Below are 18,572 nucleotides of genomic sequence, written 5' to 3'. Positions count from 1 at the left end.
AAATAATCAAATCACCTTAATGAGAGGCGCAGAGCTTAGGGTGACATAGTTATAGTGAAACAGTGTCAGGGCTTGTCTACACTTACTGGGGGATCGACAAGTGGTGATCGATGCATCAGCAGTCGATTTAGCGGGTGTAATGAAGACCTGCTAAATCGACCACAGATCGCTCTCCTGTTGACGTCATGTAGCATGGACCCCACGGTTAAGTAGATCTAAGTTAGTCTATTTGAGTTATGCTATTCATGTAACTCAAATTGAGTAGCTTAGATCGAATCTCCCCTGTACTGTAGACAAGGCCTAAGGGTAAACGCTGCGTTGCTTACATTGACCTAAGTGACCTCCAGGAGGTATCTCACAATGACTGCTCTGGTCACTGTTTTGAACTCCACTGCCCTTTGGCCAGGTAAACGGATGAACTTGCTCTTCCTGTTTGTTCGGTGTGGAGAGCTCCCAGCTGAATATGTCAGCTCCACACAGCAAATGCACTCCCGCCTGGAGTACACGGGAGATGCTGGATCTCCTGGGTCTGTGGGGAAAGGAGACTTTGCAGGAACAGCTCTGCTCCAGCTTCAGGAACTTGCTCAGGGCATGGAGGGAAATGGCTATGACAGGGACACACAGCAGTGCTGCGTAAAACTCTAAGAGCTGCGGGCAAGCATAGCAGAAGGCCAGGGAGGCAAACAGTCGCCTCTAGTGCAGTGCCACAGACATGCCACTTGTACAAGGAGAGGTCTGGGGTCAGGGTAGTGGTGAATAGCGCCCCCGTTGAGCTCCTCGTATAGCCTTGTGTTCATAATGCACAGCACAATACTGAAGAGCAGCGTTGGATCCATGCTGTCTGACACAGATGGCTGGCTCGCAGGTTACCAGTGCAGTTGAAAAGCAGCTGGAACCCTAGTAGGATGCCCATGGAATGATGGGATTGAGAAACCGGCATCATATGACACTGAACCTGCCCCCATAAAGCACTGCAAACCCTTCCCAAAACACCCTGGGGTCAGTTGCACAGTGGGATAGCTACCCACAGTGCACTGCTCTGTCAATGCAAGAGCTACTACTGTACATGCATTCCACCGACAAGGAGCAGAGTGTGAACGTGCAACAGTGATATAATCATATTGGTGGCTGTACGTCGACATAACTTCAGACAACTGAGGCTATGTCTACACTACAAAGTTAAGTATTATGTAGCTACTTCTTTCCCAGGCAGCACTGTAGTCTTCATTTTTAAAACCTGTTTTCTGAAAGTGACACTGTCAATTGAATGTTTCCCAAAACTTCAGTTTTGTTTCCCAGGCAATACTGTAAGGGTACGGGGCATCTCTCTCAGTAGGGACTCTTGATGTTGGGTGGGTATTACCCACACTGCTCAGAGAACCTTGACAGGCTAACAAAGAGATTGGTAAACTTCCCTGGCAGAATGATCAGTCAGCTGAGGTGAAATTTTGAAGGGGTGAGAGCTCTAACTTTCCAGGTAACAACTTGGCTTCTGTGAAAAGCTTCTGGTGAAGCGCTGGAATGGGTTAACTAGGGAGGTGGTGGAATCTCCTTCCTTAGAGGTTTTCAAGGTCAGGTTTGACAAAACCCCGGCTGGGATGATTTAGTTGGGGATTGGTCCTGCTTTGAGCAGGGTGGTGGACTAGATCAGTGCTACTCAAAGTGGTGGTCTACGGACCAGTGCTGGTCCGCGAGCCATCGGCTGCCGGTCTGCGCGCACACTGAAAAAAAAATTGCCAGTCCCTCACATTAGATAGCTTGAGAAGCACTGGACTAGATGACTTCCAGAGGTCCCTTCCAACCCTGATATTCTATGATTCTATGAAAAGAGAGAAAATGCAGCCCAAAGGGTGAACACTTGTAAGATGAGAGTGGGAACGATGAGAAAACCATTATGCCCTTCATAACTCTGATGGGACACACCTCCCGCACAGAACACAACAGTGACTGAGGTGGGAGAGACACAGTTCATCATCTTTCCAGGTAAACATGTTCTTAGAAGAAAAAAAATCTTGGCCTCAAGCCGATCTGTCCCTATTTCTAACACAGAAGTTACTACAGCCCTAGAATTGTAATACATTTCCATGGGCTGCACAGCCAGGAATTGAGACCAATGGTCTGACAAACGGGGAGCAGTGCAAGACAGGAAGCTTATCTGCATGCATCCACAAATGAAAAGCATCTCCATCAGACCCTCAGCCCGCAAGCAGATGTGTTCACAACACAGCAGGCTGACCTGAAAGGTGGCCTAGTGTAATGTCACACAGACCACTATAATCTTGCCTTGCCCAACCTGTACTGGGTCAGTTAGTTGAGGGGGGGGGGAGGTTGAGGATGACCTATGGTACTCTCAAAGTCATTTACAACTAGCTTGTATTAATTGTTACACTCCAGATACTCAAACACTTAGACGAAGGGTCTGATTCTCCACTACTTTCCACTAATTCCACTTGGGCACTAATTTTCACTTGTGTAAAGCCAGTGTGAAACACTGCTAAATGAGAATGGTGGCATTTTACACTCACTTGGAAAACAAGTAAATGACTATACAAGGTGCAAGGCAGTGGAGAATCAGACCCATAAAGAAAGTGTTTGACTATCTGGAGGTTATTAATAAAATCTAGCTCTAAATGACTGAGTTATAGGTAGGCTGATTTTTATTTTATTTTATTTTTTCCCAGGAATTTATCAGTGTTTATTACTACAACAACAAAATACAGGTGAAAATCAGTGGGAAAAAACTATTATTAATTTTTCTGGGTAAATATCAGGGTTTATTTTGGTGGACGGAAGGACAGGGGGAAAAGTATGCAGTAGGTTAATGTTCTGATTAATGGAATTCAATGTGGTTTGCTGCAGAACTAAAACAGAACTCAAAACACAATGCCACCTTGGAGTTTAAGAAAGCAATGCATCTCTAATCCCCAAATAAAACTATTCATTTGAATAAACAATTTACTGTTGTAGACTTAGAACTATTAGTCTATAAATATTACATTTAATAATTGTGCCACACCATTTGCAGAGCATACATTCGACTTAATCCTTTTCTCCTGTTTTTGTTTTTTTAACTTCCCAATACTTTCTTGTGTTCTGAAACAATCTGATGCAGAATTTTGTTTTCTTCCCATTTTAGTGTGACAGATCTTTAAACTGTTACCTGCTAACAGCTTGTACTTCTGAGGGCATTCTGCACCAAAAACTTAAAAATTTTGTGCACAATATTTTAAAATTCTGCAAATTTTATTTGTCAAATAAATGTGGAGGCTTCAAAGCATGGCACTGGGGAGCATGGTCCACTGGCTGCACAGAGGTGGTAGATCACTGTGCAGCTCTCCCACCCAGGACACTGACTCAGCAGTGAGGCTGCACCCAACCCTGACACAGCGCAAGGACTGGCCTACCCCACCCCAGAAATATCCCAGGGCCCTGTCCCTCTGTGTCAGGTGCACCAGGTATGGGAAAGCGAGCTCAGCAAGGCAGGATCCAAGTGTAGATGGGAGAATAGGGCTTATCGGGAGAGCAGGGAGTTCTGGGTGCAAGGGGCGTGATGCTCAGTTGGAGGGCTTGGGTATGAGGGGGTCTGGATGCATGGGGGTTGGGGGAGCAGCTCCCCATACAGGGATCCCTCCCCCTGAAGTGAAGGAGCGATGGGTGGTGCAGGAAGAACGGGGGGGGGGGGGGGGGGGTTTACAGAGCTTCCTACAGCCAAGGGAGAAATCTAAGGTTCGGTTTGAGAAGTCCCTTCGTCCCCAGCCTTGCTGGGACTAGCTGCTGAGCCCGGTGCAGGGTAAGAGCCACCAGCCGGGCCTTCCCCAGTCATGCCCCCTACCCCATAGTGATTTACCTCTCTGCTAGCTGCCCTGGGCAGCTGAAACATACTGCTTGAGGAGGGTCGCATGACCGCTCTTGGGGCTTCCCTTTGCTTCCCCATTCAAAAGTCATTTTTCTGCGGGGAAGCAAAGAAATATGCGGGGGACACAGATTATGCGCACGCGCAGTGGCATAAAATTCCCCCAGGAGTAAGCAGCTTGAAATGTGTATGCGGTGGGCATGAGATTCATAGTACATTCAGATGCTCACACACTTCAGAGCTTGCACGCATGCCTATTTGCTTATTGTTTGCATCTTCTAGACTAATTCATAGCCTTACTTCAACAGGCAGCTTTGCATATACATACAGACTATGGTAAGACAGATTACAGTAAGACGTACACCTCATGCAATGTATTGTATTTTCCTAATAGAATAAGTTATTTTTTATATATTTGAATGATAAAAAAGTAGGGTGAAATTTGGAAAAGAAACTAATATTTTTTGTAAAACCTGGGGGATGTTCGGTAAAAAAATCTGTTTAAACTGAAAACAAAGGGGTTTAGTTATTTTGTTATATTACTTGCTGTGTTGGAATATACATTAGTCTCTCATTAACACAAATCTGGAGATCACAGCAACTCACCCAATTTTGCAATTTAACAATTAAGTAAGCAAACACTACTAGGAAAAAATCAAAGTACATTTTTGGAGGGTATTTTGCACATTATTTTGGCATATTTAGTTTTTATAGTAGTAAATGTACTGTGATATATTTTGCAAAAATAATGAAGTCATAGTAATACTAGACCTCACTATGGAATATTACTAACATTTCTGAGGTGAAATGGAGCGAGACCACTAATATGCATTCTTGGAATTATAAGGTTTGTGAATGATCAAAAAATTATTGAAGTACAGTATACTGGAAGTGGAATTCTTGCATCTTAAAGAAAATAAAGAACATCTGATCACCATATCATATTAAGACATCACTAAGTGATTTATAAAAAATATTGAGATCAAAGCAAATTATGCATATTTATAGAGCCCTGCGCGGATACAAATTTATAGCTGAGGATGTGGATATAAATCAGTATCTGCAGAACTGCAGGGCCGTCCCAGGACCTGCAGTGCCGGGCCATCACTCCCCGAAGCCAGCACCCCACACCGGCAGCTCCTCCGGTGCGGCTATACTACTCCCAGCCCCGCCCACTAGGGTGAGCACCAGGCTCACCGGCAGCAGCTATCTCTGGTCATGCTCTCGTGTTCAAGTGTCGCGCACGCCCCCAGACAGGAGACACAGACAGCTACGTGGAAGTAACGGGGGGCAGGGCTGCGGGAGGTACAGCCACGCCGAAGGAGCTGCTGGCATAGGGAGCTGGCTCTTGGGAGCAGTGGCCCCACGTTCTGCAGTTCCTGGGAGAGCCCTGTGGTTCCGCAGATACCGATTTATATCCACAGATATAAATTTGTACCCATGCAGGGCTCTACAGATTTAAAGGGCATAGTCAATTTTAAAATCTTAGTCAACATTTCCAAAAATTAAACTCCAAGTCCAGACTTATAAACCTAGAAAAAACATCAATCCTGAAGAGATTTACATACATCAATAAGACTATGCACATGAATGAAGCTGAACAGCTCCGTAAGCCTTTGCAGGATCACTGCTTTATTTACCTGCCTAAGTATGGATTTAAGAGCCTACATTTAGATAGCCATTTTTAAAATCTTAGATTCCATGGTGTAATCAAATACATTTATGTACATTATTAGTGCCACTATATTTTTAAAAAGTGAAAGATTTTTAAAATCTATTTTGTTTGTTATTTATAGTCTGTGTACTATTTGGATTTTTCTTGTCTTGGACAATGAAAATTAAGTCAATTTCATTTTTGTTTACTGTCACTTTCATGTTCTTAGCCCTGCAGAGTTTGGGTTTCAGACTTGCAGGGGAGTTTAAACTAACTGTTTTCAGTGGGTAGTTATTTTATAAAAATATTATTGTGGAACATTCCTCTTGGACTTCGTTTTTACAAAACATGAATTACAGGCTAGCTCAAGTGCACAGTGTTCCTTTAAGTCAGTTGAAACAAGTTTAATAAAAATGAGGACTACGATGTCTTTAGGGTAAACTTAAGTGGAAGGTAAGGACATCTCTTGTTCCTAGGAAATCATTAAGTTCTGTAATGAGTGACTCATGGCTTGATTCTGCAACCAATCTCTACACGATACTCATTGCAATCCAAGTGATTGCTCAGAGAGAAGAGCAATTATAGGATCTGGTCCTTAAAAAAAATGAACACCTAAAAGTCGCACAGTTTGCTACTGGAGATGCAAGGAGACTTTTTCAGTTGGCTTCAGTAGGCCCTACATCCAGTTTGCCAACTCTCTAAGAAGTAGATTCCTTTGTGAAGAGGTTGAGGTAAGTGCCACCCGAAGCCTGCACCCCTGAGCCACCTCCAGCGCCCCAACCCCCTGCTCCAGCCTTCATCCCCCTCCCCGCCATCCGAACTCCTTGGTCCCAGCCTGGAGCACCCTCCTCCACCCCAAACCCCTCACCCCCAGCCCCACCCCAGAGCGTGCACCCCCAGCTGGAGCCCTCAACCCCCCCGCCCCGTGCCTCCACCTCCTGCCCCAGCCCTGATTCCTCTCCCATTCTCCGAACCCCTTGGTCCCAGCCCAGAGCACCCTCCTCCACCCCAAACCCCTCATCCCCAGCCCCACCCGAAAGCCCACACCCCGCCCCCCCCGCCGAGTCCCCTCCTGTACCCTGAACTCCTCATTTCTCGCCCCACCCCAGAGCCCACACCCCCAGCCAGAGCCCTCACCCCCTCCCACACCCCAACCCCAGTTTTGTGAGCATTCATGGTCCACCATACAATTTCTATACCTGGATGTGGCCCAGAAGTTTGCCCACCCCTGGCTTAACCTGTACCTCACCACCTACACCGCTACGTATACCCACACTGGGGGGAGGGGGGGCTAAGTGTGTATGTACAATACATGCTGCCAAAAGAGTCTTTCAGGGTAGAGCCATCCTAGAACAATCTCATTCTCTCAGTATTCTTTGGGGGCTTACAAACACATGCCCACAAGCAACATTCCACCAAAATATCACAACACATACATGTAAAGCACGAAGCATGAACTCTCTATAAACAATGTTTGGAATACTTAAACATTTATGTTCAGTCTTAGTATTGTACCGTATTCCAAATAAAATTCATCTTGTAAGAACAATCAACTCAACATATGGGAATAGGGAAAAAAACGGGAAGGAGGTCCATAGCCTTCAAACACTTAATCACCGCTAAGAGTACTTGAAAATATTGTGCCAGAACATGCGCCCGCTCAGTAATTCAGTTTTCTCAACTGCCACACTACTTCAGGCTGGCATTATCTGACCACTCCAATGCACTGTGTTGATGAAAGTATATTTGTGGGATATTACTTGAAAGAATAGGGGAAGGGATAGACACCTTCTACAGTAAAGACAAAAAACATTTAGTTTCTCAAGAAACTATAAGATCAGTGCAGTACAGCACCTTGTCATACTATACTGAAGAGGCAAGAATCATAACTAACAACGTGTGTTTGGGGGTGGGGGGGAGGGAAACCTGCATTTGTGCTGGCAATGGCCCAACTTGATTATCATACACATTGTAAGGAGAGTGATCACCTTAGATAAGCTATTACCAGCAGGAGAGTGGGGTGGGGGGAGGTATTTTTTCATGCTTTGTGTGTATAAAAAGATCTTCTACACTTTCCACAGGATGCATCCGATGAAGTGAGCTGTAGCTCATGAAAGCTTATGCTCAAATAAATTGGTTAGTCTCTAAGGTGCCACAAGTACTCCTTTTCTTTTTTTGCGAATACAGACTAACACGGCTGTTACTCTGAAACCTGTCAAAAGATTTAGGAGTATAATAATCAGATATGACAGATTTGCAAAAAGCCTCCTCTTACAACTACCTGCAGGATTACACAGCTACCTATCTACTTCATTTCAGGCTACTCTTAATCACATGCAAAACTAGTCTCTCTCTTCTCCCTTATTCTTGTGATTCTCAAAGAATGAGCAGACACAATCTCTGATCCTATAGGGCCATGCAGCAAATGTCCTCACACTGTTTCCCCTTCTCCCTTTATTCCATGCACTAGAAGGTAGACATGAACTGCTGGCTAAAAAACCCAACCCAGCCAATATTTTACCCAGAGCCAGGAGCCCCTCTAGACAATATAATTATGTGGGTACATAAACCAGAATCGGGTGGCAGTTTATTTTTACACTGCCTATTTAATGGTGCTCTAGACATTACATTTTCATTTTAATAAAGTCTCTAGTTCTTATGACTATGAAGAAAACCTTCAAACTGTTAATGGATATAAAGCAATGTACCAATGCCTGCCCGAGTCTGCAGGCAATCTGAAATAACTTTGTGAGATGTGAACTGTCCTATGGAGTCTAATGATCATTATTGTTGGCAACTGAATTATTTTAAATGGTCCCATTTTAGTTGAAACAGTGTGCATCACTGGTGTAGCTGCAGCTACTGAGATGCAATGGGGCAGCTAGCTGTTCCAGCAGTTGATGGGGTGGGGAACATGGAAGTCAAACATCTTTTCTCCCAAGATAAATATTCACCTCTGCCTGAGAAGGAAAGAAGAAATGCATAAATCCCATCACAAATACAAAAAAAAAAATCCTAAAACTACCTCCTGCATACCCAAAACTAAACTAGGTTACATGTCTCTCTGGTGGGTATAAAAAGCTCCCATTGTCCCCAACCCAAATGCTGAAGTCTCCAGCATCATTCCAGCCAACTTCTGTGGTGCAGCTACTTGTTGTCAATAGAAAGATCTGCAGCACACTGAAAATAAAAAATGTGGGCTAGCATAAAATAAATTGAATTTAAATACACACAGATTGCGCATCAAAAACTAATAGACTGAACTGGGCAGCCAGGAGAAGACTTGGGAGGGGTCATGTAATTCTGGGGCCTTGCAGCTTAATTCAGGTCCAGTGAGCCACCTGTGTTCTTTTCAATAATTATCTTAATATTCTCCCATCTATTTTTATGCTTCTATCCAGGATCTTAGAATCCAACATGCTCAGTACTGCACAAAACACAATATAAGATCACTATTTGCACTCAAGAGATATTAGGTGCTATACAGACACGAGAAGAGACATGGACCCTGTCCTCCTGGAGAACTTCTCCTTAGCTATACCCCACATCAGAGATTCTCAACCAGAGTCCAGGGCTCCCTGGGGGGCCACGAGCAGGTATCATGGGATCTGCCCAACAGGGCCAGCATTAGACTTGCTAGGGCTCAGGGCTGAAAGCTGAAGCTCCACCACATGGGGCTGAAGCCCCGGGGCTCCGAGCCCTGCCACTTGGGGCTGAAGCCAAAGCCTGAGCAATTTAGCTTTGCAAGGCCCCCTGTGGCGCAGAGCTCTGGGCAACTGCCCTGCTTGCTACCCCCTAACAAGGGCCCAGAAAAACAGTTGTGGTAGCACAGGTGGGCCATGGAGTTTGTACAGCATGTTGGGGAGGCCTCAGAGAGAAAAAGGTTGAGGAACCCCTGCCCCACACCAGTTCTAGACCATGAACTCATTCGGTCTTACACTGTATTTTGTACGTCACTGAGTAATACAAGCAGCTCAACACAAAAACAACAGAGAAGAAAACATACAAGATAAACCCTCAACAGTTACGTTATAAAGATCAGTAAGAACCCAGGAGCCATGGACAAGGCAGTCTGAACACTATAATTAGATGGTCAGGCCCATCAGAAGAAATGCTGCGTGTGGGTACATCATGTTCGCTGGGGCCCCATTCCCTCCCTCTTCCTTATTTAGGCAGGAATTAGATTTTTTTGGGGGGGGGGGGGAAGAGGAGGGGGAAGGTGGCCCGGAGCTCAGGACTCTGGTACAACTGTCCCCCCGGCTTGTCAGCCCTGATGAGGTGCCCCCCCCCAATGCCCAGGCCAGCTCTTGTTGGCTTTGAAACACTGCTCTGTGTCCGTTACAAGTACGGCTGCTAAGCGGCGGAGCCGCACGTTTGCTGTCCCGCACCATCAGCTGTTTGTAGGGAGCGGTTCCCCCCCCACCACGGCAGGGCAGGGCAGCTTCAGAAAACAACACACCGGAGGCGGTGGGGGGAGAGGCTCAGCCAGGGACACTGAATTTTTCAAACGCGGCGCAGCCTGGCAAACGCGCCTGGCGCTCTCCTGCCACGGGCACGCCGGCCTGCGCCCTGCCTCCGGGGCTCGGCACCCCCTCCCCCTGCCACGCCAAGGCAGCACATGGGCCGGGGGGTGAGGGGGCCCTACCCGCCCCCCCCAAAACTCCTCCCAGGGAGAGTCAAGCGGCTGGGCGCGACCAGCCGGGCTGCAGCGCCGGGCACAGCGGCATGCACCGCAGCCCGCCGCTGCTGGGGGGGCGAGGCGCGGCGGAGCCTCCCGGCCGGGGCCCAACGGCAGGGGCAGCGGCGCGCGCCCCACTCACAGGCCACGTAGGCGGCGAGGGCGAGCGCCATGAGCAGCTTCATCCTCCGGCGGTCGATGGCGGTCAGCAGGCGCAGCAGCGGGGCCGTGCTCACCATCCCCGGCGGGGCGCGCGGCGCGAACTCCGCCCGCCGCAGCCGCCGCCGCCGCCGACAGCCAGTTCCTGCCCCGGCCTGGGCGCATGCGCAGCCCGGCGTCGCTCCCGGCGTGAGAGGTGGTTCGGCGGGGGGAGAGGAGGAGGAGGAGGAGGAGGCGGCGCTGCTCGTGCCTCAGGGCGCCTGCGCGAGGCGGGCGCCGCGTGACCGCTGAGTCGGCGCTGCCCGCGTGGGCCCCGAGGTCTCAAATTCCAGCGCCCCTCCCCCCCAGCCCGCCCATCAGCCCCAGCCCCTGGTGCATCCACGCCCTACGGTGCCATGAGGACCTGGGGCTGCCCCCTGGAGCCAGCCTGTCTTGTCCCAGCCCCAGTGGTTTTACTGGGAGAGAACAAAATAAATACACCCAGATAATCCAGACCCTGCAGCGTGCGGCCGCAGCAGCCCTGCCACTACACTTGGGGCTGGCACCTGCTGCATCCCAACCGCCTGAAATGGAGAAGCGCTTTTACCTGCTGTCCTACTCCAGCAAAACAAAACAAAGGCGCATTCTGCGACTACAGCCTTGCAACCTCCTCCATCCTCCTGATTTTGGTCCCCAGAAAGTGGCGGAATGCTTCTGCCTACCTAAGACATCTCGTTTGCCATTTGTAATACACCTTAAATATCCAGACTCCAAAACATGCTGGGCTAACAGCATGTATCTGATCCAACAGATCCAGTATCTGGCCTGGTTTATGCTAGTTGCACTTTGCTGGCATAGCTATGCTGTTTATATCAGCAAAACTGTTTTTTCCTGTATAGTTTACTCCAGCAACACCTCAGTGAAAAATAAGCATTACTGTCAAAAGTGCAATTTTGATGGCATAACTTTCCACCCTATTGTCTCACCTACTTCAATCAGAGACTACACCTCATCAACACCATTAACCAACATAACTAACCCTTTAAACGCTGAACTTGTTGACTTCTTTTAACCTCAAATTTCACTGTCTAAGAACATACCTAGCTGTTCCTACTGCATCAGAACCAACCCAGATCCTGGCGCAAAAGTACCCCAAAAACCAGCACTAGTGCAACTAGTCAGCAAAAGTTTGCAGTGTAGACCTGGCCTCTGAATACTATTAGAGCCTGCTGGATTTTAGAATCATTTTGACCACAAACCCTGAAAATTAACCATTAAAAAAGAGAGAACAAGTGTTACTCCTAACTAGTTCATCAAAATAACCTGCCCCCCCACACCCTCCAACACGTCATGGGTCAAAAAGCCCCTCTACTCCTACTTTAGCATGCGTATTCTGTTGGATCCGGCTAATTAATGACCAGACACCTCTAAGTTTTATGGTCCAAATTTAGTAGAAGACTGGGAGAACCAGGCAGAGGAACAGATAGGGTAGTGAAGGAAGTGTGTGGTGGTCTGGCAGTGTTGTGGTGGTCGTTTGGGGTTTGGTTTGTGTTTGTGTTTCCTAGACTAATAGAATTTAGGTGGGAAGGCTATGACAGATACAGAAGCAGCAGTATGGTGACCGAAGCGGTGGAAGACACAATGAAGATGACTGGATGTGGAAGCTGCAGCATGTACATGATCCTGGAGGGGATACCTGAAAAGAGTTTCGTCTGCATGAAGTGTCACCTGATCGAGCTGATGGAAGAAAAGATCCGAGGATTGGAGATGCAGGTAGAAACTCTGGTTGAGTTTAGAAGGGGGTTTGAACAGATGATGGAGCAAAGACATGAGGAGGCTGAAGGGAAAAGCTCAGACTTGCAGATGGAAGCAGGACCAAAGAACTCTGAGGTGAGACTGCTGGGTGAGGAAAGTGGACAGTGGAAGCATGTGTCTAAGAGAACCAGGCAGAGGAAAAGACGGGCTAGTGAAGGAGAAATATAGCTCAGGAACAGGTTTGCAGAGTTGGAAAATGAAGAAGGTGGTCACTGAAGGTGGGAGGGCAAGGAAGAAGAGAAGAGTAGCTAGTTCTGTAGGAAGAGGGGAAGAATTAATGGAGATAACACCAAATATGAGCCCCGGGAGGATACGGGATGGGTTGCAGAGGATTGCAAGGGAGAATAGGAATTGAGAGGACTTGCAGCCATAGGGAACAGGGGATAGACCGGAGAATCGCACCATCACCAGGAAAAGGCAGCTCTACATGATTGGGGACTCCTCACTGAGAAGAATGGACAGGCCTGTAACCAGAGTTGATCCACAGAACAGAAGGGTATGCTGTCTGCCGGGTGCTAAGATACTGGATGTGGACCTGAGGCTGAAAAGGATCCTAACGAGAGCGGGAAAGAATCCACTGATTATCCTTCATGTGGGAACAAATGATACCGATAGATTCTCGCTGGAATGAATCAAGGGAGACTATGCCAGGCTGGGGAAGACGCTTAAGGAAATCGAGGCTCAGGTGATCTTCAGTGGGATTCAGCCTGTTCCTAGAGAAGGGCAACAAAGGTGTGACAAGATTATGATGATCAACAGATGGCTCAGGCAGTGGTGCTATAAGGAGGGCTTTGGGATATATGACCACTGGGAGGCATTCATGGACAGAGGACTGTTCTCTCGGAATGGACTTGACCTGAGTAGGGAGGGAAATAGACTTCTAGGATGGAGGCTGGCACAATTGATTAAGAGAGCTTTAAACTAGGAATTTGGGGGAGATGGTTGGGAGATGTCCAGGTAATCTCCACGCTGGATTTTAACATTGAGAGGGAAGAAAATGAAGTAAGAAAGGATACAGTCGTCGGTAGGAGAATGGACGTAAGGAGGAAGGGTACTGTAGATACCAGTCTAATAGGTGATACTGGCAGCAGAAAGTCTGTGCCTAATTGGGTAAAGAATGTGAATGAAGCCAAACAGCAAAAATTAAGATGTTTGTACACCAATGCGAGGAGCCTAGGTAACAAAATGGAGGAACTAGAGTTACTGGTGCAGGAAGTGAAACCAGATATTATAGGGATAACAGAAACATGGTGGAATAATAGTCATGACTGGAGTACAGGTATTGAAGGGTATGTGCTGTTTAGGAAAGACAGAAATAAAGGCAAAGGTGGTGGGGTAGCATTGTATATCGATGAGGTAGACTGTAAAGAAATAAAAAGTAATGGAATGGATAAGACAGAGTGTCTGGGCAAAAATCACATTGGGGAAGAAAGCTACTAGAGCCTCCCCTGGGATAGTGTTTGGGGTGTGCTATAGACCACCGGGATCTGATTTGGATATGGATAGAGAGACCTCTTTAAAGTTTTTAATGAAGTAAATATTAATGGGAATTGTGTGATCATGGGAGACTTTAACTTCCCAGATATAGACTGGAGGCCAAGTGCTAGTAATAATAATAGGGCTCAGATTTTCCTGGATGCAATAGCTGATGTATTCCTTCACCAAGTAGTTGCTGAACCAACAAGGGGGGATTCCATTTTAGATTTGGTTTTGGTGAGTAGTGAAGACCTCATAGAAGAAATGGTTGTAAGGGACAACCTTGGTTCGAGCGATCATGAGATAATTCAGTTCAAACTAAATGGAAGGATAAACAAAAATAGATCTGTGACTAGAGTTTCTTATTTCAAAAGGGCTAATTTAAAAAAATTAAGGAAATTAGTTAGGGAAGTGGATTGGACTGAAGAACTTGTGGATCTGAAGGCGGAGGAGGCCTGGAATTACTTCAAGTCAAAGTTGCAGAAACTACCAGAAGCCTGCATCCCAAGTAAGGGGAAAAATTCATAGGCAGGAGTTGTAGACCAAGCTGGATGAGCAAGCATCTTAGAAAGGTGATAAAAGCCTACAAGGAGTGGAAGGTGGGAGGGATCAGCAAGGAAAGCTACCTTATTGAGGTCAGAACATGTAGGGATAAAGTGAGAAAGGCCAAAAGCCATGTAGAGTTGACCTTGCAAAGGGAATTAAAACCAATAGTAAAAGGTTCTATAGCCATATAAATAAGAAGAAAACAAAGAGAGAAGAAGTGGGATCGCTAAACACTGAGGATGGAGTGGAGGTTAAGGATAATCTAGGCGTGGCTCAATATCTAAACAAATACTTTGCCTCAGTCTTTAATGAGGCTAATGAGGATCTTAGGGATTATGGCAAGATAACAAATGGGAATGAGGATATGGAGGTAGATATTACCACATCCGAGGTAGAAGCCAAACTCGAACAGCTTAATGGGGCTAAATCGGGGGGCCCAGATAATCTTCATCCAAGAATATTAAAGGAATTGGCACATGAAATTGCAAGCCCATTAGCAAGAATTTTTAATGAATCTGTAAACTCAGGGGTTGTACCGTATGATTGGAGAATTGCTAACATAGTTCCTATTTTTAAGAAAGGGAAAAAAAGTGATCCGGGTAATTATAGGCCTTTTAGTTTGACATCTGTAGTATGCAAGGTCTTGGAAAAAATTTTCGAAGAGAAGGTAGTTAAGGACATTGAAGTCAATGGTAAATGGGACAAATACAACATGGTTTTACAAAAGGTAGATCGTGCCAAACCAACCTGATCTTCTTTGAGAAGGTAACTGATTTTTTTAGACAAAGGAAATGCAGTCGATCTAATTTACCTCGATTTCAGTAAGGCATTTGATACGGTTCCACATGGGGAATTATTAGTTAAATTGGAAAAGATGGGGATCAATATGAAAATTGAAAGGTGTATACGGAACTGTTAAAGGGGAGACTACAACGGGTCCTACTGAAAGGTGAACTGTCAGGCTGGAGGGAGGTTACTAGTGGAGTTCCTCAGGGATCGGTTTTGGGACCAATCCTATTTAATCTTTTTATTACTGACCTTGGCACAAAAAGTGGGAGTGTGCTAATAAAGTTTGTGGATGACACAAAGTTGGGAGGTATTGCCAATACAAAGAAGGACTGGGATATCATACAGGCAGATCTAGATGACCTTGTAAACTGGAGTAATAGTAATAGGATGAAATTTAATAGTGAAAAGTGCAAGGTCATGCATTTAGGGATTAATAACAAGATTTTTTGTTATAAATTGGGGACTCATCAGTTGGAAGCAACCCTAGGGGCGCCCTTCCTCTCCTCTTCCCCCCTGAGGCCCCACCCCGCAGCCAGGCCCGTGTAGAGCCCAGCCGGGGAGGGGAGCCCAGGCAGTTGTGGGAGCTGTGCATGCAGATCCTCTGCCCACGGTGACAGGGGCTGAGAGCAGCCCATGTCCCGCGTCCAGGGCAGGTGGAGGTGGAGGGGTCCGCAACTCTGTTCTGGCTCACCACAGCTGCCCACGCAGCTCTCCCCAACCCACCTCTGGCTGGGAGGAGTCGGGGGGGAGTGGCCGGGGGCGGGGTGGAGCTTTGGAGCCACAGCTCAGCCATGGTAAGAAATGTGCGAGCAGCTGTGTGGAGCCTTGGTCCCTCCACCTGCCCTGGGTGGGGGACAAGGGCAGTGGCGGGGCTTTGGGCGGGGGCCACTTTTGGGAAAGTTCTGGCGCCCCTGGCAGAGGAAGCAGAACATTACAGGAAAAGTGCAAGCAAACCAAGACTGCTGGGAAAGCAGAAGAAATAAAAGCATTGCCCAAAGCGGTGAACAAATCACAAAGAAAGACTGGAAAAGCAAAAGTTCCGGAAAGAAGAGGCTCAACAACTAGAGGAGGTGTCAAGAAAAGAATATATGGAAACTATATGAAATAAGGTTAAGTTGTATGGAAACACAATCAGGCCAATGATGCAAGCAGTAAGAAAGGCTACCAGTGAACAAATAACAAATGCCAGAGCAGTGCTGGAAGTATGGAAAGAGCTTTTTGACAAAGTACTGAAAGCTACAGTTCATCCATATGCAAGCATTCTATACCTACTAGATGAATGGGGCAGCTTGCAAGGCAGACTGGACCACCATAAGAAGGAGACATAGAAGGAGCAGTAAAGCAGTTAAAAATGGGAAAGTTGCCAGAACAGGCAATATAACAGCTGAGCTGCTAAAGCCTGTGGGACTATCAAGGCATCAGGAAAAATATATAAGAAGGTGTGGGCACAAGAGGTACTGGATGACTGGCTAAAAGAAACAGTTGTATCAGTACTGAAGAAAGGAGATCCTGCTGATCCAAATACTTATAGAAGTATAAGATTATGATCAATACCAGGAAAAATCTTGATGAAAGTTATTGTCAACAGATTAAGGACAGTTGTAAAGGAAGTAGTAGGCAAAGGAACAGTGTGGCTTTGGACCAGGCCAAAGTTGTATTGATCAGATATTCATGCTCCCACAGCTGATGGGGGAAAAAGGTGAGAATGAAGATGTTTGCTGTTTTCATCCACTTCACAAAGGCATTTGATTCAATTTGGACAGAAGCATTATAGAAATAATAAAGTCATATGGTGTTCCAGATAGGATAACTGCAATTATAAAAGTCATGTACAGAGACTTCTGTAGTGCTGTAAGAACTGGTGGAAAAATTAAGCAACTGATTCAAGTCAAAGTTTGGTGTAAGATAAAGGGGCATAGAATCACCATTGCTTTCCATCATGTTTTTAAATTGGACATTAAGAATGGTAGACAAGTCGGAGGGCATGACATTGGGTGACCAAAAGTTAAGCTCTTTAACTTACGCAGATGACTTCATACAACTGGCAGACATGTTTGAATTAGTGATACTCTTCACTACCTTGGAAAATTAGTGTAGTAGGCTTGGACTTACAATAAATGCCAAGATGATGAAGTGGTTGTATCTTGGAAAATAGATAGTGTTGGACTGAAGCAATAGTGAAGTCGTAAAACAACTAAAATCTTATCTGTACCTAGGAAGCTTGATTAGTGCCAAAGGTTCCATTTAGGATGATGTTACAAGGAGATGCGCTTTAGCTACAAGTGCTGCACAGAAGCTGATGAAATTATGGATTGATAAAAATATTGTGTTTGATACCAAGTGAAAATTTATTTATCAAATTTATCAAACCAGAATGATTTTAAGACAAATGTTAAAAAGTTAGAAGAAGGATGGGATCTAAAGTCAGGGTCCAGGATTGGCTGCAGTTGAAAAGATAACGATGGTGGGCACACGGTAGAAAGCAAACAGATGTTAGGATGCCAAAGAAAATAATCCAGACACAGTCAAGGTTATCGATCCTAGACACTGACCACGGACTAGACAATGGGACGTGACCAGGGTGGGTTTAATAGAGGAACAAGCCGTGGACAGGAATGAATAGTTGCACTGCTCTCTGTGTCTGTAAAGGTGCTCTGGAATGAGGAGGAGAATATTTTTAAAACATTCTTCCGACACAACTGAACCTTCCTAACCAGCAATATGACCTTCACTACAATCTCTGGGAGCATAACTGTCCCCACATGCACAACTCACTCAACTCCCCCAGGAACAGCCTAGACGAATACACAGTCTTTCATTAATAATGATGACTTAGGTTTAATTATTTAATTATTATAACTCTGAGGCAGAGAGTGATTATTGCCATTTTACTAATGAGGATTCTAAGGCCCCAGTTCTGCAAACACTTACTCATATGCTCTGTCAGTACAGCTGTGTGAATAACTGATTTTTTTGGTTCACTGGCAGTTAAAAAAAAAGTTCAGATCAAACAGAAATTGAAATTTGAAAAATGTAATGTGGGTCAAATGAAAAGTTTCTTATGTTTTGGGGCATTTTTAACCATTTTTAAATAAAAGCAAAAGAAATGAAGGGCTAGATTCACAAAATCAAGGCGGAGAAAGGGTGCCCCCCATACCCTAGCGCTTAGGGTATTACCAGGGATATGAGAGACCCAGATTTGAATCCCAGTTCTGAAACAGGAACTTGAACCCAGATCTCCCCTTCCTAGGGGAAGGGCCTAACTGCCAGACTATTGGCTAGTCTCCGGGGGAGGGAGGCTCTCTCAATCTCTCCTGCTGAAACTGTTCCACTTCATGTAAAATACTTGAAAAGTTATTGGGCCAGAGCGAGAAAGTAAGCATGAATGTACAGCCCAGTGGTTACAACCCTGAGCTGGGAGTGGGGTCTCCCTGCTTCAATAATTTGTGTCTCCAGTTCTTTTGTTTTGTTTTGACTGCAACAATTTGCCACAATGGACCCACATTTGCAAAATGTTTCAGGCAACCTGAATCTGCATTTTTTGGTGAAAATTTTTTTTGGCCAAAACATTCCACTCAGCTCTACATGTGAGTAATGCAATGTGTGTAAAGTTAACTATTTAG

General features: G+C 45.9%; 1 protein-coding gene across 3 annotated transcripts in view; it reads right to left on the bottom strand.

Annotated features, from left to right (window-relative positions):
• The window catches only part of UXS1 (UDP-glucuronate decarboxylase 1), a 95,349-nt gene extending 84,706 nt beyond the window's left edge, over positions 1–10,643 (bottom strand). The window contains exon 1 of one of the 3 annotated variants that reach the window (XM_037897686.2): positions 10,328–10,643. In XM_037897686.2, coding sequence (XP_037753614.1) covers positions 10,328–10,424 — 97 coding nt within the window. In that variant the 5' untranslated portion in view covers positions 10,425–10,643. The remainder of the gene's footprint in view (positions 1–10,327) is intronic. The other 2 variants (XM_037897682.2, XM_037897693.2) reach the window with 2 other exon arrangements.
• Between the last annotated feature and the right edge of the window lie 7,929 nt (positions 10,644–18,572).

This window comes from Chelonia mydas, chromosome 1 (assembly GCF_015237465.2).
Source record: "Chelonia mydas isolate rCheMyd1 chromosome 1, rCheMyd1.pri.v2, whole genome shotgun sequence".
In the NCBI taxonomy this organism is placed as follows: domain Eukaryota; kingdom Metazoa; phylum Chordata; order Testudines; family Cheloniidae; genus Chelonia; species Chelonia mydas.
This window is presented reverse-complemented; position numbering and strand designations above follow the sequence as displayed.